Source organism: Mustela erminea, chromosome 18 (assembly GCF_009829155.1).
Source record: "Mustela erminea isolate mMusErm1 chromosome 18, mMusErm1.Pri, whole genome shotgun sequence".
Taxonomy (NCBI): Eukaryota; Metazoa; Chordata; class Mammalia; order Carnivora; family Mustelidae; genus Mustela; species Mustela erminea.
In genome coordinates, this window is record NC_045631.1 from 45,526,204 (window position 1) to 45,547,386 (window position 21,183).

The following is a 21,183-nucleotide window of genomic DNA, read 5'->3' on the forward strand; positions in this document are numbered from 1 at the left end:
GTGGCAGGGGGTCAGCGCAGGGATCTGAGGTCTGTGGCGCTCCTGGGATGCCGGCTCTGGAGGATGGAGGGCTTCCCCCTGTGGATTGGGAGGGTGTGGGGATGGTGTGGGTTGGCCGGACCAGCTGTTGCTTTGGGGCTCCAGGCCCGAGAGCTGAGCCTCAGGGCAGAGCGGAGGCCCCAGAGTGGCTCTCAGCTTAGAGGAGCCTGGCTTAAAAGGAATGTGCAGTGGGTTGCCTCTGCTCAGGAGGGGCTAAAAAAAGCCTTACCCTCCCCTGGGCTTTGTGTGAGGGTTATCAACTGCTCAAGTCAGCTCATCTCTCTGGCTGGACTCTCTGGCATTTTTTGAGAGGGTCTGTTTTCCTGGCCCCTCTGGGTTTCCAGCCGTTGGCAGGAAGAGGTCAGCCGGTCCCAGAGGTGGAGGCCAGGAGAAGTGTGAGGTGTGGAGGGAGGGGAGGCTCGTCGTCCCAAACCTGGTGACAATACACAGTTGTCAGCTGTACCCTGCTGGTGTTTCTTCCTTTTATAGTCAGACCAGTTGCTCTCACCCAGCCCCTCTGTGGGGGCTGCTGCCCAGGATAAAAGGGGAGGGAGGCAGCACAGTCTCCTGTCTCATCTCCCAGGCGCCACATCTCGATTCCTTCCTAGCTCCCATCTCCACCGAAGATCCCAACGAGACGACATGCCTCCCAAGAAGCCTGAGCCTAAGAAGGAAGCGGCCAAGGCTGCCCCAGCCCCTGCCCCGGCCCCAGCTCCTGAGCCCCCCAAGGAACCTGCCTTTGACCCTAAGAGTGTCAAGGTGAGTGAAGCTTAGACACTGGGATGGAGGTGGGGATGACGTTCAGGATTCTGACTGTCCTGGACCGTAGAGCTCTGTTTCCTCGAGGCTGGACTGGGCTGACGGCTGTGGTGGTCCATGCCCCCCATCATGGTGCCGGAGGTGGTGGAGCTGGCGTTGGGGCTGGTGAGGGGTTTTGGGGGTTGTAGGCCTTTCCCCTCAGGAACGGGTTTCTGCTCTGAGGAAGCTCTGCTCTGTCACCCCAGATTGACCCAGCAGAGGCGGGGATGGCAGGGAGGTACAACCAACCAATTACTCAGCCTTAAATTTTAAGGCGCTGTGGGAGCCATCATAGTGAAGAGAAAGTGACTGACCCTTTCCTCAGAGGTAGTACGCTATCTTTCTGGAGAAAAGACACATAACGATAGTCACCAGTGCAACTTGGAGTAAGTGACGTAAAGCAGCGAGGGAGCGGGAGGTCTGGGCAAGGCTTTGTTCGAGAAGACCCTTGCAGTGGGTAGGTCTTGGGGGCAGAGAGGCTCTGGATAAGGCGAGAGGAGCCTGCTTCCCTTTCTCCCCTACCAAAGTGGTTCCCTCCTTCTGTGGCCTCAGCCAGGGCTCCTGCCTGGGGTATGCAGTGGACAGGCCCATCCCAGGCTGAGACCCTGCCTCTAACCCGGGGAGGGAATGGGGTCTGGTTCTCTCTGCCGGCCCTGCTCCCCTCACCCTGGAAAGTTCCTCTTCCTGCGGCTGGTCTAGGAGCCCTGCCTGCCAGCTGACTCAGTCACTTCAGGCCTCCCAGCTCTCTGGCCCAGCTGGGAAGGAATGGAACTGGGAGGGGCCGGGAAGGAGGGGTCAGAAGCCTCTGGAGAGTGAAGCAGTTCTAAGCCTTGGCACCAGAATGTAAGAGGTCAAGTGCTACTGGTATGAGGAGCTATTAATAACAGGTTGGGAGTGGTGGGCCCCTGGGGATAGCCATGAGGGCAGGGCTGGGGGTGGTGAGGGATCAGATCAAAGTAAGAGCTCAGGACCCGGTTCTGTGACAAGAAGTTAGGGAAACCGAACCTCCGGGCTCCAATTTTTGGGTGACCCTCTGTAGCCCTCTCAGGATTCCTCCCTGCACCCACAGACCCAGGAGACTCTGCCCTTGTGCCGAGGACCCAGGGGTTGATCTATAGTAATCCCAACAAAGGTCAGGGTCAAGCATCACTGGCTTGGCCAAGAGATGGAGGCAGTTGCACGTCTCTGGGCTTGATTATGATACACGTGGAGGCAATCGTGTAAGACCTTGAAAGTACCGATTCACTTATTACTCCTACTATGGGTGGAGCCTCCCAAGAAAAACTGACTCTACCCTGCCTCCATCAGGATGCCCTTATTCTGATTTGGTCTGATAATGCATTCCCCCTGTGGGGCAGCCTGGCCCAGGGCATAGCTGCCTAGTGGTCTCAGATCAGAGCTTTCTCTTTGACCCATCACTTCCCCTCTCTCTCCTGGTTGCAGTCTTCTTTCCCACATCTGGATCTCCCAATCCTGAGGGTTGTTGAAATTGCTTTAAACTAAACTAATGAAAAAAAAAAAAAAGGTATCCTTCATGATTGGAAGGATATGATTTCTTATTATTGTGCTTCTCTGGTTCCTTTGCTTTGAAAACTCTGCTCAAAAAGAACAAAAAAAGTAAACTTAAGCTCAATATGGGTGGTTACGACCAGGATTCTGATTTTATGTTTTTATATTCATTTCTCTTACACATTTACTCCTGGGGCTTACCGCATTACAAGGCAAGGCAACCACACCGTTCCCTCAGAGAGTTCGTGCAAAGCATCCTTTACCCGATTTCAGGGGTATCTTTATGGCCAAGCCTGGTCCTGGTCACAGCTAGTTTCCTTCCCAACCCTGTGTAACCCCTCCACTCTCCTAGCTCCTTCCAGCTCCTTCCAGCCACCCTGGAGGTCCTCATTAAGGGGGGGAGGGTGTTTGCCTGAGGGGGCAGAGCACAAGCTGCAGAGTTAGGACTAGAAATGCCCCTTTGTGAAAAAGAGGCACCAGGGCTGGTTACCAACCCCCAAGAGGGGATGCGGGGGTGGGGGGGGAAGGTGGGTGGTGGCCGATTAAGGACAATGAAATAATACACAAAATCCCACATTACAATGATGACTCATGCTTGTTCATTGTCATTCATTTTCAGAACTTCCCACCTGCCTCTTCTGTACTCAGCAGTGAATTATTATGTCTTGTGGGGGCGAATCCAAAATTTATTCCTTCGCTCAACCAATATTTTTTGAGTGCTCTGTGCCAGGCATCTCTGTGATCAGTAACAAAATCCCCGCCCCGGTTCAGGGGAACCCTGGCTTTGGGAGGCCTGGGCACCCCTAGAGGCAGGACTGAGGAATAGTTAGGAAACTTTGAGGGTGCCCCCAAGTGAGGCTTGCTGTCTGGATGCCCAAGAGGGACATGTCCCGAGGAAAAGGGTGGGGGTGGGATTGGGGGAGGAGGGAGAAGGGAGAAGTCTGACTGTGGGCAGATGGTGGAGTTGGACTGAATGTGAGGGCAGTTTCTGGCCAGTTAGCATGAGCAATTTCCATCTGACCGCAAGAGATCACCATGGGGAGTCAGCGTAGGTTCTAGAGTTCTCTGGAGTATTTCTATCTCTTTCCCTCTCGTTCAGAGCCATCATTCATGCGTGGTAGGGAGCTCCGATGGCTGCATTATTTGCTGGCTGATTGTAGTTCATTCATCAGGAGACTGGGGTTCTGCCCTTTGCCTCCCCCGCCCCCCACACTGGTGACCTGCAGGAGGTCACTCCCCCACACCGTGGTAGAAGCCACTTCTGCTTCGCTCTGGAAGCCTTTGGCGCTCTCAGGCCTCATTCCTGTGTTTCCTTCCCCACAGATAGACTTCACGGCCGACCAGATCGAAGGTGAGTACTAACAGCTGCGCCTTCCCCCAGGACACCCTCTGTCGCCCTTCCCTGGAGGAGGAGGACGGGGTCATAGTCAACCCCGTTCTCATCATCACTCACCCATACTTGCTCATTTTCACCCAGGATATGTGATGACTTAAGCCCTTTATGTGGATTAACTCACTTAATTCTCACCACACTCCCAGGAGGTAGGAACTATTGTTGCGCCCATTTTACTGTGAAAACTGGAGGCACAGACAAGTTTGGTAGCTTGCCCTTCTCACACAGCCAGCTGGTGGTAGAGCCAGGACTCAAACTCAGGCAAGCTGGTTGCAGACCTGGTGGTTCTCAACTATTCTGCCAGACTGCCTGGCATCTAGTAGATGCACAGCAAACAGGTCTTTATTCCCCGCCACCAGCAAAACCCGCTCTTCAAGATAATTAGAACCTTCATGTCTGTTCCTGTGATAGGAAAGCCCTCCTCAGGTCACTGGTATCCTCTCCCGTCATCCTGTAGCCTGCTGAGACTATCACCTGCTCATGGCGACAGGGCTAGTGGTGACTTTCGGGTTTCTAGTTCACCTGTAATCCCCATCACCAACCCATCCCCATCTTTGAGGAAGACAATTTGTTTTCGCAATGTTCTATGAAGTGCTGTTATGTGCAGCTTCAAGACAAGCCTCCAGATCTTCCACCTGATTGTTGCCCCTTTTCCAGCAGGAGTCTGGTGTTTTGAGAATAGAACGTTTCATCATGTTCTGTATGCTTTATAGCTGGGGCTCATTGCCATTGCAACTTCCCCCTCTCTTTTCCCCACCACATGCCTCTAGGGCATAAAATCATAGGAGTTAGAAGGGACCTTGAAAGGTCATCTTCTCCAACCCCTTGATTTTAAGCACATAACTGTATTTTTGTTTATTTAGTTCTTTTTTTAAAGATGTGCAATTTTATTATTTATTTATTAATAATAATTGCTTTCCTTTAGCCTTATATTTTTTAAAAAAAGGTATTATTTATTCATTTGACAGAGAAAGTGGCCGGGGGGAGCACAACAGGGGGAGAGGGAGAAGCAGGTTTGACAATCCCAGGACCCTGGGATCATGAGCTGAGCCAAAGACCCAGCCATGAACCACCCAGGCACTCTTACTTTTTATTTTTTTAATTAGTTTATTTGAAAGAGAAAGAGAGAGAGAGCATGAGAGAGAGAGAGCACAAGCAGGGAGGAGCAGAGGGAGAGGGAGAAGCAGACTCCCTGCTGAGCATGGAGCTGGATGTGGGGCTTAATTGGGGCTTGATCCCTGGGATCATGATATTCGCTGAAAGCAAATGCTTAACCAACTGAGCCACCCAGACACCCAGCACTTACTGTATTTTAAAAAGTATGGGATGCCTGGGTGGCTCAGTTGTTAAGCATCTGCCTTCAGCTCAGGTCCTGATCCCAGGATCCTGGGATCAAGCCCCACGTTGGGCTCCCTGCTCCGTGGGAAGCCTGCTTCTCCCTCTCCTACTCCCCCTGCTTGTGTTCGCTCTCTCACTCTGTCTCTCTCTGTCAAATAAATAAATAAAATCTTAAAAAAAAAAAAGTAAGCCAATACCAGTGTGTGGTAAAACAAAAGCAAAAACTCATATACTATTTAAAAGTAAATAAAAAATAAAAATATTTTCCTCTCGCTTTCCTGTCATGTTGATCCCGCTTCCGAAGACAACCACTGTTAATAGGCCTATGTGTTCCTCAGGAAAAATATATAGTGGTATGCAAGTATGTATGTAGAAAATTTACACAAACTGAGTCATGTGATAGAGACTTTCCTGTATCTTTTATTTAATACATAGTAGGAATTATTGTATTTAGTATATATTATTTAACAAGATACCTTGGTATCATTTATTTATGTATTTATGTATTTATTTATTTTAAAGATTTTTCTTAGAGAAAGAGAGAGAGAGAGAGTATGAGTGGGCTGAGGGGCTGAGGGAGAAGCAGACTCCCCACTGAGCAGGGAGCCCGATGTGGGATTTGATTCTGGGACTCCGGGATCATGACCTGAGGCCAAAGGCTTAATCGACTGAGCCACTCATGCATCCCAATATACCTTGGTGTTTTTTTATAGTTAACAAACAGTTCTACTTTATTTTTTTAAAGAATTACATAGCTTCTCACGGGCAGATGTACCTTTTGATTGAATCAGGCTGATAATGATAGACCTTCATTCAGATCGTTTCCAGTTGGGAGCTACCAGCATGCCTTCCCCAGGGGAACTTTCTAGAAGTGGGTCAAAGGATACTTAAACTTTAAATTGTAATAGTTATTGTGAAATTGCCTTCCCCAAAAGTGATACCAGTTTATTCACAAATAGGGCATGAGAACTAGCAGATGCATTTTGAAACTAGTGAATTTAATCTGGCTTTTGCAATACCCTGTGGACATTCACTTTCAGTCAATAGTTTGGTGTGCTGTAAAATACTTAAAGTTGATTTAAATGCATTTCAGTTAAATATACACTTGTTTGTAGATACAAGCATGGTGGTACCCGTGAGGACTAGAGAATCAACTAATGATAAAAAAATTTTTCATTTCCCAAATGGGAATCATGGTCAAAGCCAACTGGGGCAGCTGGTTGCCTCCTTTCTCCATGAAGATTTTCAGGGCTGTGGTCTAACTCATTTCAGTCTGTCCTTATTCCTCTGATCTTGAAGATGTCCCTTTTTTGGGATCGGAATAGTTTCTATTTGTATTTTACTCCTGCTGTCTCTTCATTTGCTCTTTGATGAAGCTGAAGATGTTATTCTCATTTTATGCTAGAAAGAATGTTATTTGGAATCAGGAGATTTTATTATTGGCCCCTAATTCTGCCACTATTGGCCACGAGACTTTGGCAAGTCACTTTTTTGAAACTTAATTTTCTTATCTGCAAAGTAAGAATATTTGGTTCGTTTCAAGTCAGAAATTCTGTGACTCTATTCAGCTTCCTTTAGAATATCCTCTATTTATTTGTAGTTATCAAATCCAGTCTTAGCTTCATGGCCCCATTTTATTTCAATGCTTTTTTTTTCCTTATAGAAACTAGTTTTTAACTCTTGACTGACTTACTGGTTCCTCTCCAGATTTCCATATTCTCTCTCTCTCTTTTAAAGATTTATTTATTCATTTGAGAGTGAGGGAACAGCTGAGGGGAGCCAGGGCGGGGGGGGGGAGAGGGAAAGGGAGAAGGAGAGAAGCAGACTCCCCGCTGAACACAGAGCTAGGAGGCAGGGCTTGATATCATGACAGTGAGATCATGACCTTCATGGAAACCAGGAGCTGGATGCTCAAATAGCTGAGCCACCCAGGCGCCCCGATTTCCATATTCTTATAGGCAGGGATTATCACCTTTGGTCTTTGCTCTAGCAAGGACCCGACTACTACAGACTGTTGAGAAGAGGTTTCTTCTGAGCCCATGAATATCGCCTCTCATATACCCCAAGATCACACTGGCTTTGTCTTCAATCTAGTGGCAGCCCTAAGCTAGAGTGTTTGGGGTTTATGTGTATACTAGGTTTTGCAGAGGGCTGGAGTATTAGCGGGCACAGGAGGTCCCTCCCTCCTCCTCCTCCCTCCTCACTATTTTCTTGGTGTTCTGAATAGTTGACCAGAAGTCACGTGTGCATTGGTCTAGAAATGATGATAATTATACCTATAGCATAAGGTTTTTGAAAGATTAGACAACGTTTCGGGGGTGGGAGGGATGCGGTGACTGGGTGGTGGACATTGGGGAGGGTATGTACTATGGTGAGTGCTGTGAATTGTGTAAGACTGATGAATGACCAGACCTGAACCCCCGAAACAGGTAATACATTATATGTTAATTAAAAAACACAAAATAAAATAAAAAGAAAAAAGATTTAGATGTTATCAGCTCAGAGCTTGGTCTGTTGTAAGTGGTCAAATCATAGGTCACAGTTCTTTTGCTTTCCTTCTCATGTTCCACTTTCCTGTTAAAGATCATTATATTCTTCTATGAGGACGCTTCTTCTCCTATTAAATCTGACCTCACTCTTCTGCATGAACCAGGAGATCAAAAAGTCTGAGTTCAGGGGTACCGGCGTGGCTCAGTTGGTCAAGTGTCTGCCTTTGGCTCAGGTCATGATCCCAGGGTCCTGGGATTGAGCCCTGCATTGGGCTCCTTGCTCAGTGGGAGACCTGCTTCTCCCTCTCCCTCTGCCCCTCCCTGCCACTCATGCTCTCTCTCTTTGTTTAATAAGTCAATTTTTTTTAAAGAAAAGTTCTGAGTTCAGTTTCAACTAACATATTTATTGAACAATGAATTTGTGCCAGAAGCCATGCTAATTTCTTTAGAAGTTAAGAAAAAAATTAGATTCTTCTAACAAAACTGTGAGGAAGGGATTATTTCCTTTTGACAAAGGAGGAAATGAAAGTCAGTGAGTTTTAAGTAACCTGGCCAGAATCACATAGTTAAGTGGTAAAATCGAGATTAAATGCAATAAGATAAGACTAGCAGCATTGTTTGAACATTTACTATACACAGGACATTTTGTTAAGATTTTTAAATATACATTATTGTATCTAATTTGAATGTAATACAAGAATCCTATGAGGGTGGTGCCATTTATAGAGGAGAAGAGGTTTATGGAGGTTAAATATTCACTTGCCCAACATCTCACAGCTAGTAAGCAATGGAATGGAATTTGAACTTAATTATTCAATAATTGAAAGACATGTGGTTTTGTATCTTTTAAATTCTTACAAAGGCTAATAAAGGCTTGCAAATAAACATCTTGGGGAATGGCTTTGATATGTGGAATGATTTGTAAATAATCCGTAGGCAGCCTCTAAGGGATAAGTGTTTCTAGAGTACTTGGTGAGGATTAAAAGCAGCTTTTTTCCTAAGTGGTTCATACAGTCTTTGGTTTATATTGTTAGTCCGTTTAGTCAAACCATTTCTCTGCCAGTTCCAGTCCAAATTATCCCCAGTAATGAACTGGTTGAATCCACATTCATGAGAATTAAGGTTCTTTCCAAAGGGCCCAGAGGTGCCTTAATTTGACCTTGCTCCTTGGAGACCTGCCCTGGTAACTTTGGGGCGTTGTAGCCCCTAGAGCTCCGAGCCGGCTCCAGAACTAGGGAAACAATAATAACCCCCCTTTGTTGATTCCCTTACCATGTGCTAGACAGCCGCTTGCGCATTTCATAATCCCCCCGGCAACCTACTCTGGTGGACATGATGTCCACACTTAGAGCTAAAACAAAGGGGGGCCCCCGCCGAGGTGAGCAGTTTGCTCAAGGCCGCATCCAGGTCAGTGGCAGAGCTGGGGTGGTCCGACTGGCCTGGAACAGGCAGCACTGATAGCCGACTCTTGAACAGGTCTTAACATTGGAAAGGGCCTCTGTGCACAACCACCTCCTTTGACCCGGTTAACGGGGAAGGGAGGGGAGGGTGAAGCCTTACTCTCTATGTTTGCACTTCGCTGAGAAGCTGGCAATCCAGACTTCTGAGCAGGGGCTGTTTTCACTTTCCTGCCATTTTGACAGTTGGGCCCCTCCCCTGCAGCAGGGCTGGGGGGGTGGGCGGTAGGAGCCCCGCTGGGGGAATATTCAGGTGACGTGACAGAACTGAGAGAAGGCATCCCAGGCCCCAGCTGGAGCAGATCGTGGAGGCTCCCGGATGCCCCTTTGGTTGTCAGAAGATGGCGTGGTGTGGCTTCCAGGGAGGGGCTGGAATGACGGCCAAGGGCGAACACTGAAATGTTTTATCAGCAGCACTGACCGGCTCTCAGCCTGGGTGGAGGTTGATGGCCCTTGGCCACGGTCCTCCCTCTGCCCCGGGGAGGCTGCAGTCAGATCTTCTCTCTGCAGAGTTCAAAGAGGCTTTCTCGTTATTTGACCGGACGCCGACTGGAGAGATGAAGATCACCTACGGGCAGTGCGGGGACGTGCTGCGGGCCCTGGGCCAGAACCCCACCAACGCCGAGGTGCTGCGTGTCCTGGGCAAACCCAAGCCTGAAGGTCAGCGTGGGCCTGGGCCTCCACCTCCTGGTGTCTGCCCAGAGGTCCCTGGGGCTCCTTTTCTTCTCCCGTATTAGCCCTTCGAGACCAGACCCCCCTCTCCAGGTGACCCTTCTCCCCTTGCTAGAGTTATGGAAGTCTCCGACAGTGGATTCTTGAAGAATGTGGCCAGGGCTTGATCTTGTTTTCCCTGTGAGGTTGGAGCTCCTGGAGAGCAGGAAGGACCTGCTTCAGGGTGTTCCTCTGACTCCCTAGGGTACAGGGAGGTGAGCTGGGGGTCTCACCACTCACCACCTGCCTGCACCCCCACGCCCAGTATGCTAGTTGCAGTGTTAATGCACTGAAATGTCCTGTGGCCACTATGAATTGTATCATGAAGACTTTGTGACTTTGTTTCCTATGATGGTGAGAGCACTGAAGATCGCAAATGATTCATTTAAGTCAAAGCAGACTCAAGATGAGCTTCGTAACGATGCCTCTTTTGCTCATTTGCCTTCACTAGGTTTTGGTGAATGAGTTTCAAAAGGAGTGCAGGGGAATGTGTCCCATTTGTGAATGTCATCTGTCATGCATAGTAGTAGAGTTAACAGCTGCTCTGACACACATGTCCTTCTAAGAGGTGTCACACCCGGTGGGGACAGGCAGACCTGGGCGGGAGCCCCCCGGGCTTCTCTACAGGCTTCCTGGGCCCCATATAGCTCCCTTCCCCTTTCCTTGGTTCTGGCCCCTCCCCTCCTCCTCTTGCTGGTGAAAACCCCAGGGTGGGGGAAGGATGTGGGGAGGAAAGGGCCAGAGGACCAGCAGGGCTTGTTAGAGGTCAAAGGTGTCTGGGTGCTTCCATATTTGAAAGTCCTTGTGCTGTTAGAGAAGACAGAATTGCCAACATCTGTGGTATTTAAAAATGAAAGCTTTCAACACACTATCCTGTGGGAGAGATGGGCTGGCTCATCACGAAAGAATTGCAAATTTGTAAAAATGATTGATTCAGCCTTGCTCCATTTAATGTGGTCTAGGGATGAGACCCAAAGGAGAAATGATGCAAAATTCCCTTTTTGCAATCCTATCAGTTTACCTCTGGGACATGTCCATCCCATGTCAAAAGCCTAAACTATGAATGTGAGGCCTGGTTCTATGAGCCTTCGGGCCCCTCAAATCCTGCCCCGGCTGCCCCGGCTGCCCCGGCTCCCGGCACCTGGCTGGCCACGTGGGGCTTAGAGGTCTGGGTGGAGTCGCCGTGGCTTCCCCTTCCGCCCTGGTCTGGCCTGGCCGAGCCGGGGCGAGGCCCCCTGAGGACCTGCTGCTCCCCTTGAGCCCCTCGTCACATCACATCCTCTCTCCTAACCACCTGAAGAGATGAATGCCAAGATGCTGGACTTCGAGACGTTCCTGCCCATCCTGCAGCACATCTCCCGCAACAAGGAGCAGGGCACCTATGAGGACTTCGTGGAGGGGCTGCGTGTTTTCGACAAGGAGAGCAACGGCACGGTCATGGGTGCTGAGCTCCGCCATGTCCTCGCCACCCTGGGTACGCAGGCTCGTGGTGCCCGAGGGGGTGGAACGGAGGGGTGGGAAGTGCCCAGGTGGCGTAGGTAGGGGGTAGACGGGGGTCCCTGCTTCCTGAGGATCACATCCTGATTCAGGCCCTGTCTCCCCAGGCTCTGCAGGAACAACCTTCCCCCAACTGGGTCTGCTCAGCTGGGCTGGAAGGAGGGGACCTGGTTGGTGGGACCCAGGGTTCCCATCCTTATCATTGCCTCAATCACGGGGGCCCTGGTCCCCCACCCCCCTCAGTGCTGGCTGTAGGGCAGAGGAAGAGGCCTTGGGGAGTAGGAAAGATCTAAAACCTTGGCTCTCCCTGCAGAGCTTGGATGTCCAGTTCCCAGATCCGGGGAGACTTGGGACTTGAGACTTAAGGGGGTGCTTGGGTTTGGCCTGTCCCTCCTTTGCCGTGTGTAATTCAGAGCCTCCTGCCCCCACCCCAGGAGAGAAGATGACCGAGGCTGAGGTGGAGCAGCTGTTGGCGGGGCAAGAGGATGCCAATGGCTGTATCAATTACGAAGGTATCCCATCATGCCTCACTTCCATGGACCTCTGGAGAGGGCGGGCACAGTTTGGGCTGGACGGGTCTGCAGAACAGGACAGATCCAGGACTTAGAGGCTAGATGGGTGTTGGCGAGCTCCCGATGGATGTTCTCTTCCATCCTTGGACTGAACAGCATAGTGTGGTGGAAAGAGCATGGCTTCTGGAGAGAGCTCTGTCATAGACCAGCTCTGTGACCTGGATCAAATCACTTACCTTCTCTGAGTGTCCGTTTTCTCATCTGAGCAATGGGGTGATGCTGGCTCCTTTCTCAAGGTTGGGGGGATTAGCAGAGAAAATGTAGTTCCTTTCATCTCTGTCCGGGGTGTCAGCTGAGAAGACACAGAGCAGAGGTTGGGTCTCTTCTTCCTGCTTCTCCCCCATCAACCCCAAAGGAGAGAAAGAATCACCGCCAGTAGAAAGGGTGGTGGGAAGTTTAGAAGTCAGGGGCTGAGAGGGGCCAAGTGTGGTAACTGATTTCTGTCTCTCTTCCCAGCCTTTGTCAAACACATCATGTCTGGATAAAGCAGACCCCTCGCGGGTGAGTGCAGCCTCCCCCACCCCTAGTCCCTTCTGGGGCCTGCCAGGGGGCTCCCAAACACCACCACATGCCCTAGAGCTTTTCAGGCCTATTCGGACCCCGTAAGGGGAAACCAGAAGGGCCATCATGGGCGAGCAGCCTGGCCTGCCCACCATTCCCTGCTCTCTCTGTGCTCCTGCCTCCTGCCCTCGGTCCCTTCCAGCCTGGCCTTGCTCTCTCCCTGCTCTTTGTACCCTGTCTTGACCCTCATCAATGGCACCTGACAGCCTTTCTATTAAGGTCTCTCAAGGCGAGACCATTCCCTCTGGACTGGAGCCTCCTGTACTGGCTCCTGCATGTGCAAAAGCTGGGTCCTGGGGGGAAGAGCGCCCTGGCCTGTGCCCTTGACTCTGTTCCTTCACTCCCTTCCCTGGACTCCCCTTGGGCTGAGGGCCATCCCAGCTGGGGTATGGGGTTTGTAATAAGGGGCTGGGGTCCATCTAGCACTTTCTTTCAGGTGCCTGTTCTGGGCCTTAACCTTTCTGGAGTGAGGGAAGCCTGAGGCCCAGAGAGACTGAGCTGGAGCTGGGGTCCTGGACTTACCCGACACAACATGACTCCTGGGGCCTCGAACCCTCCCTGTAAATAAACAGTTCTGGCAAGCCTGGGCCAGATTCTCTGATTCCAGCCAGTCTTTGAATTATTTTAAAAAATGAATTAATTGAGTGTGTGTGTGTGTGTGTGTGTGTGTGTGTGTGTGTGTGTGATGTGAGGGTCCACACATATTCCTCAGGGAAATGAATGGTATCTGGGAGCTGGGAGACAAGGGCTGAAGCCCAGGGATCTGGAAATAATAAGGTTAGACCCATGAGTGGAAAGCTCCACGGGGTAGGGGGCTGCAGTTCGTGGAGCTGTAATCCGGAGTTCGTTTCCTTCCAAGGAAAGTCTCACCTCCAGGTGGTGAACAGGAAGGGGGTAAAGGAACACTGGGGCTGCCAGGGTCCCCTCAAATGGTTCTTCTTTGTTTGTAAAAAATTGTGGCAAAATAAATATAACATAAAATTTCCATCTTAACCATTTTTAGGGGATAGGACTATAGTGTTCGGTATATTCACATTGTTGGGCATCCCATCTCCAACCTTTTCGTTTTACAAAACTGAAACCCCATATCCATTACATACTAACTCGCCAGCCCCCAGCAACCACCGTTCTACTTTCTGTCTTTGAATTTGACTCCTGTAGATATCTCATATAAGTGGAATCATACAGTATTTGTTTTTTGGGGTCTGGTTTTTTTCACTTAGTATATTGTCCTCAAGTCTCATCCACGTTGCAGCCTGGATCAGAATCTCCTTGTGTCTTAACGATGAATAGTATTCCACTGTATGTAGGTATCACATTTTGTTTTTGGTCCTTGTTTCTTGATGTGGGCCCATTTAGGCACCTCTTTCCCTGAGTACAAATTCCCTGGTGCCTGGTTCAGTCCTGCTCGTCCTGGACATCTCACTGACTCGCTTCTCAAACCCCAGGTCCACACCCAGGACTCCAACTCAGGGCTCTAGAAAGTGTCAGGGTCAGAGGGAGCACAGACCTCAGACTGGGAGGGCAGGGCAGCCAGGAAAGGCAAGTGGGAAAATGGGAAGGATGAGAAGACCAGGATTGGGAAGAAGAAAATAGAAATGTGATGCAGGTTTTTTGTTTTAAGATTTTATTTATTTGAGAGAAAGCGAGCACGAATGGGGGGGGGCGGGGCAGAGGGAAAAGCAGTCTCCATCCCAAGACTCTGGGATCATGTCTTGAGTGGAAGGCAGGTGCTTATGGACTGAGGCACCCAGGTGGCCCAGAAATGTGGTGAAGTTCAAGACCCACTCCCTTGAGCAGACACATTTATATTGGAGTTCAGGGGCCCGGTTACCCCCGTATGGGGGTCCCTCTATCCCTGGGAACTCGGCAGGGTGGAGCAGATTCTCCTTCTCATCACTGGTCTGCTGCCCTGTCAGGGTATCCAGCCACAGAACTCTGTGGAACATCTATAAATCCAGCCATCGCTGAGATTCCACGAACCCAGAAGGGAAGCTTGTCATGGGAGGCTGAGAACCCCACGAACCCAAATTCACCCTTCTCAGAAATTTACAGTCTGGCTGGGAAGATGAGACCAAGGCCCTTGTGTAGCCTTTCTTCTTTGAAGAGGGTTCCAGCTTTGGGAATCAACTGATTGAATCATAAAACCAGAGATCTTTATGTAGTTGTGGAAGGGGGTCATTGCCTCTAGTGGTTTTGAAACTGTTTTAGCTCCAAAGACTTTGGCTCCTATGGGGGAGCCAATGCACGGAGCTGAAGGGAGCAGAGCTCTGGTGGGGGCCGTGGGCTGGATTCCAGCTTCTCAGGGTCTCTAACTTGTGTTGCTTGGAACACAACCAGAGGACCCACGATGGAGCCAGACCTAACTGTCAAAATGAAGAAACGGATTGTTAGCAATGAAGTGACTTATCCAAGGTCACAGCTAAAGGAACCCCAGCATCCCATATTTTTCCCATTTTTAACACAATAACCTGCCTTTGAAATTTTTTCCAAGTTAGGCTCTTTTTTGCTTCTTTCTGCTTAGGCTTCTTTCTGTTCTTTTTTGACCTTACTTTTTCCTCCTTTTTGAAAATCAACCTTCCCAACTTGAAATCTAGTGTTCTTCTTCAGTGTCGGAGCCTTTGTCAAGTTTTCCTCCCTCTCTTCCTTTCTTCATGAAATGTTTATTGTCTACTGTATGCATTTATGAGGATTTGGGATTAAGGCTCCCAATGATTAAAAAACTGAAAAAGTGTTTTGCTTGCCCAAGGAGCTCATGGTCCAGTTAAACAACAAAACAGGCATCCAAGGACTAAGCAGAGAAAGACTGTCAAAGAGCCTAAGTTGGTGACTCACAAAGTATTGAGTTCCCAGGGACCTGCAGGAAGAGGAACTAGAAGGAAATGTGACAGGGAAGATTTTCCTCGGGAGATGGGCTTTAAGTGAGACCCAGGGCTGATGCTCAGGCCCCGGGAGAGGAAGGTCGTGAACCGGGATCACCAACTCATTCAACAGACACTGACTGTGTGCCTGCTGTGTGTATGGCCTGGCTTGGGCCTTGGGGATTTACTGACCAGACAGCCATGGTCCCTGTCCTCATGGAGCTTACAATTTAGTGGGAAGACAGACATTAGATTGTGGTAATCATGTGACAGATAACAACTAACTTTTTCTGAAACCAGTATCAATTATGGTTCTATTGGGCTGTGAGTTACAAAGGCTAAAAGACAGTGGCTTAAAGGAAACAGAAGTACATTTTCCCTCCCACAGAGTTTCGGAGGCCACAGTCCGGGGCTTGTGTGACAGCCATTCTGCACCAAGTGCCCAGGACCCCAGCCTCCGTTTATCTGGTGGGATTGTAGCACGTGACCTCTGCTCATGGTCTAAGATGGCTGCTCTGTCTCGGCCACCACTTCTGAAGGAATAGTTTTGGAAGCACTTCTGAGCGTTCTCAGGAGCCTGCATGGCCTCTGTGGTGTTGGGCTTGTCTATCTGAAGAGACAAGGAACGCCTGTCCTCTCGGTGACTCTTTCCCTACTCTGCCTCATGCCTGCGGGGGCCTTCAATCAGGCTAAGTCCTTGCCCCTCCTGGGTAGAAGTATGGGCAAAAGGTAACCTATTTCCACATTTTTCTTTGACTGGACTGACTTCCAGTATTTCAAACCAGGACTTGGCCCATGTATTTGTCTGTTTGGGTTGCTATGACAAAATACCATAGACCAGTGACTTCAATGATAGATATTTATTTCTCAACGTCTCGTAGGATGGAAGTCTGAGATCAGGGTGCCAGCATGACTGGGTTCTGGTGAGAACTCTCTTCCTGTCTTCCTGCTGTGCCCTCACAGAGGAGAAAAAGCAGGGCGAGAAAGAGACACAGAGTGCTCCACAGTCACGACTTTACCAAAACATAATTATCAAAGGCCCCACCTCCAAATGCCTTCACTTTGAGGGTGGGAGGCTGGGACTTCAACATATGAATTTGGGGGTGGGGGGGACACAATTCTACCCCTTAACAGACTCAATGGGAATAGAACTGAGCCCACTGAAGTTGCTTCCACCACCCTGAGGGGTGGCCGGCTGTGGAGGGTGGCCCCTCAGGAGGTCGAATGAGGATTGGCGGGAAGAGAGGAAGGGGTGTGTGTCCCAGATCCTGAGCACATGGAAAGAGCGGTGCCACTTGGAGTCAGCAATGGGTCCATCCTGATGGGGTGATGGCCAGTGCTGGGACACGGGACAGCTGCTTTTGCGGAAGGGAGAAAATGACTATATGTGCCCACAGGCCAGGCTTCCTGTGTCCTGGAGACCGGAAGGGTAAACACAGATCCCGGTGCAGGGTCCTCACCACCCCAAGGCCTGTGGACAGTGCTGCAGAGGACATCAGAGAGGATGAGTGGCCTCACTGAAGGGGGGTGAACTGAGGCAGGGAACAGGGAGGAGATGTAGGGAAAGCTCTTGCTTACACCTCCCTGCTCTGCCCCTTTCCTACTTCTCATCTAAAGGTACAGGGAGCCTGTCCTACCTCCCTGGGGAGAAAATGGGTAAGGCGACTAGGCACGAGATCGAAGGTGATTATGAAATGGGATCTGTTGTTGTCAAAGGCAAATTTTAGAGAGATGATACTAACGAGCATTATCAACTTAACGAACACTTGCTATGTGCTGGGCATTGTGCTAAGCACTTCACATCACATTTTTAAAAAATTATTTATTTGTTTGACAGAGAGAGATCACAAGTAGGCAGAGCAGTAGGCAGAGAGAGAAGGGGAAAGCAGGCCCCCCGCTGAGCAGGGAGCCCCACTCGGGGCTCCATCCCTGGACCCTGATATCATGACCTGAGCCGAAGGCAGAGGCTTAACCCACGGAGCCACCCAGGCGCCCCCACATCACATTTTCTCATAGCAACCTAGGAGATAAGAGATAATATCCCCATTTAAAAATTTTAAAACATGACATAGAATAACAACAACAAACTTGACTCTTAATTCCCCCCTCTGGTCGAAGTCTGTAGCATGTATGATATTATTCATAGGTTGTCATTTTCATCAAATTGCTTCCTCAATTAGGGCTTAAAAAGCCTCCCAGAAGCTACTGGTCATTCCCAAACCTTTCTGTCAGTGTCTAAGGCCTTCCTCTCTTTGGCCCCCCACTCCTAAGACTCGCTGTAGCCCACTGATCTCTTTCCCTGTTGGCTCCCTAGCTCCTTTTGCTTCCTCCTCCTCTCCCACCCTGCCCCCACGACCTCCTGATCCATTTCATTCCTTCCTTCTGGTGTGTGCTCTTCTTTCTGCCTAAATGATTCCCACCCTTCAAGACACAGGTCAGGCTGCCCCTGACCCACTCCCACCCCCGCAAGCTTTCTCCACTGGCAGCGAGAAGTCTCTGTGCTAATTATCCACAGCCACAATTTAGTCTCCTTAACACAACTGCCAAATTGGAGCCGAAGCTATCAGAGCTAGAGGAGACCGTAGAGACTTCTAGTGGAGTGTAATCACCTGAGAGCAGACTTGGGCATAGAGCCATCCCGTGTTAGGTTGGCATCCTCTAAAACCTCTTTGGTTGCTAGGGTTTTAAGGTACAATGTGCATTGGTGGAGATCGCCGGCGGTGCAATATCCGCCTCCCACCGCTAGATGGCAGAATTGCAGCGGCATGCCTCTGGACCGAGAGGGATTCCCAGCCTGGGCTGGAAGGAACCTGCCGAGGTCACTTGGTCCATCTGTGCCTTCAGGAAAACGAAGGTTTTATTCACTTTCAAAGGCCCCCAACTATTAGCTTGCTTTAGTAACCCCACAAAGTTTAGCAATGAGGGATCAAAGAGAGGGCACTGTTCTGGACCCGTTCAGCAAGCTCCCAAGTCACCTCCATGCTCAGCGCCTTCAGCTCCACAGGCTGCAAAATGAGGACGATGAGCTCATCTTTAATCCCCTCCAGTTCTCTGCTTCCGGTCGTCTAGAACTCGACCGATTTCTTGCTATTTTCAGCTTTTGTCCACTTGCTCTGTTTTTCACTGCTATTGTGCATACACTTTTAGAACCCTTGCTGGTAGAAAGCATTCACTCAGAAAACCTATGGAGTGCACAGTAGTAGGTGCTTGGGAGATTAAAAAAAAAAAAAGGAATAAAGTTACCATGGTCTTCCACTCCATAAGTTTACACTCTCCTGGAGGACAAATGAACTACGTGTGAAAAAGTTAAACCATGTCAAAAGACAAACTAGAAGAAAGGACACCAGGCAGTGTAAGTCTATCAGGGAGAGACCTGGGACCAGAGCGCTGGGAGTTCGCGGGGAGAAATAGTCAGGGAGGGTTTCATAGAAGAGGTGTGGCAAGCTTGGATGGGATAGAAATAGGTAAGAACCCAGAGAAAGATGCTAGACAAGAGGTGCCAGATGTCTCCTGCACCAACTAGAACTACAGTCTCTTGTCTTTTAGGGTTTGGCATATTAAGAAAAAAAAAAAAGGATAAGAGGAGAGTGAGAAAAAGAACTGGAGAGAGCGGGATGAGAGGCAAGGAGAAGGGAAGACAGACAGAGGATGGAAGGGTGAACAGTGACCACACTCTGGAGCAAAGCACACCATTTCAGAGGTAGAGAAGAGACGTTAAAACAACCTAAAGGTAAGCTGGGAATGTACTTTCTTTTCTTCTCTCACCTGGTAGAAGCACAGAATTATGTATGTTTAGGGTTGGAAGGGAACTCTAGTTCAAACTCTTCATAAAACCCTTATAAAATGATTGCCCAGGAGCTCCTGGATGGCTTAGTTGTTGAAGTATCTGACTCTCTTGATTTTGGCTCAAGTCATGATTTCAGAGTTGTGAGATCGAGCCCCAAGGGAGGGTCCTCACTAGGCCTGGAGCCTACTTACAAATTCTCTCTCTCCCTCTGCCCCAGCCCCCTCTAAAAAAGTAAAAATAAAAAGAATTTAAAAATGAAATGATTGCCCATTGTTCACTTGAATACCTGCCATAAAATGAGACTCACCACCTCCCAGAGTAACTCACTCCATATGAGATAAACTCTAGCTGATATTCTTCATAATAGGAATCTGGTATTTACATTCCTGAGATTTCCATCGACTGGTCCTGGATTCGTCTTCCAAAGTAACCCAGAAAATATGTAAGAACATTCCCCATGATACAATTTGCCATTTCTTCTTTCCTCAACTGAGTACCTGCCAGCAGGTGCTTTGTTCCAGGTCCAGATTCTTAGATCTGTTTAACGTGACCAGTAGATGTCTGACTTGTTCTACTGAGGGCTCAGCTCTCTCTTAGCAATGTACTTTCACACTTTAGAGTCTGAAAGTTAATCTCCCAGAAAAGATGGAACCGAGGTCAAAATTGACAGCACAAAGGACTGTGCGCTTCCTGTTCTTCTTGCTCAGAACATAAACAGCATATTTTCATTAATTCTAACATTCAAACAATTTCACTTCCTTTCGGACTTACATCTTCTTGGCTTTGCTCTCACAGCCCCACGCCACAACTTGACATTCACAACCAACCCCTGGTTGTCCCCCTTTCCACCTTTCTGGATAAGAACCTTGCAGAATTAACCTTTCCTCATCTCTAACAGCCTCTCCGGAGCCCCTTCCCCATCTGTTTCCTTAGTTAGTTGTTTGCGATTTGCTTTGGAACACCTTCCCTTCCTCTGGCGATAGGAAGAGAGATTCTTTTTTTTTTTTTTTTAAGATTTTATTTATTTATTTGACAGAGAGAGATCACAAGTAGGCAGAGAGGCAGGCAGAGAGAGAGGAGGAAGCAGGCACCCTGCTGAGCAGAGAGCCCGCTGTGGGACTCGATCCCAGGACCCCGAGATCATGACCTGAGCCGAAGGCAGTGGCTTAACCCACTGAGCCACCCAGGCTCCCCGGAACAGAGATTCTTAACCGTAAGGACCCCTGTGGGCACACTCATGTTCTTTTTCCAGGAAGAAGATTTGTGCTTTACATCACATGGTCAAAGGGGTCAGAGACCCACCAGAGGTTAAGGACCACTGTTTCAGAGCCTTCGTGGGATTCTGTTTATCTGTCTCCTGAATGTTTTGACATTGCATCTGGTGTGGCCACTGTTCCTCTGGGGCTACCATGACCCCGTAGGATAGCTCTTCCCCTTCTCACAGGACTCTCTTCACGTCCGCCTCTCTCCCTGACAACCCTGAGTCATCTTGGATTTAGAGAGGCCATTCCACCTTTTACTTCCTCTGCAGCCCCACTTGTAGCTGAATAAATGTTCCTAACATTCTAAGCTGGATCTGCATGAGTGTGCCCACCCCCCACCCCCCACCCCCCACTCCCCACCCCATCCCCAGCTGGAGCTCATTGAATTTCTGCAGTCACCTCTCCCTTCCTGTATCACAGCTTCTGTTGACAAAGGACGGTGAATCCCACCCAGTTCATCATTTTCTGGTCCTCCCCAAGAGCGTGGTGTGCACTTTCTACAAAAACATAGTCCTTTTGCATTTATATAAATCTTATATGGTGCGTCTGGCAACCCAGGGCCACAGTCAGTGTAGGCAAAGGGGGTTGGGGCTGTCGGTGTCTAGTTTTCTCCGTGGCACTGGAGACTTTGGTCCTAGCACCTGAGGACGGAAACAGCACCTGTGGCTGGGCTGGGCTCTGGGCTGCCTCAGTCTTCCAGCCCTCAGGGCTTCAAAGGAGATTAGAAGGAGGACCCCCCTGGGCCCTGCCCCTTCTCCCATTCCCTCCCCACCCACACTCTGCTCTGCACTCAGCTCCGCTGTGCCTGACATGTTGTGAAGAAGCCAGGGTCAAATACCCGGTGTTAAAAGCCTGGTACCAGTTGGGATGTGAAGAGTTTCACAAACATTTACTTAATGCATTTTATTG

General features: G+C 49.4%; 1 protein-coding gene across 2 annotated transcripts in view; it reads left to right on the forward strand.

Annotated features, from left to right (window-relative positions):
- Positions 1-12,965, forward strand: part of MYL4 (myosin light chain 4) — a 28,554-nt gene extending 15,589 nt beyond the window's left edge. For both annotated transcript variants that reach the window (XM_032320176.1, XM_032320175.1), the window contains exons 2-8: positions 648-798; positions 3,670-3,697; positions 9,534-9,683; positions 11,035-11,208; positions 11,666-11,743; positions 12,260-12,304; positions 12,801-12,965. In XM_032320176.1, coding sequence (XP_032176067.1) covers positions 682-798; positions 3,670-3,697; positions 9,534-9,683; positions 11,035-11,208; positions 11,666-11,743; positions 12,260-12,288 — 576 coding nt within the window. In that variant the 5' untranslated portion in view covers positions 648-681 and the 3' untranslated portion in view covers positions 12,289-12,304; positions 12,801-12,965. The remainder of the gene's footprint in view (positions 1-647; positions 799-3,669; positions 3,698-9,533; positions 9,684-11,034; positions 11,209-11,665; positions 11,744-12,259; positions 12,305-12,800) is intronic.
- Positions 12,966-21,183: the final 8,218 nt, after the last annotated feature.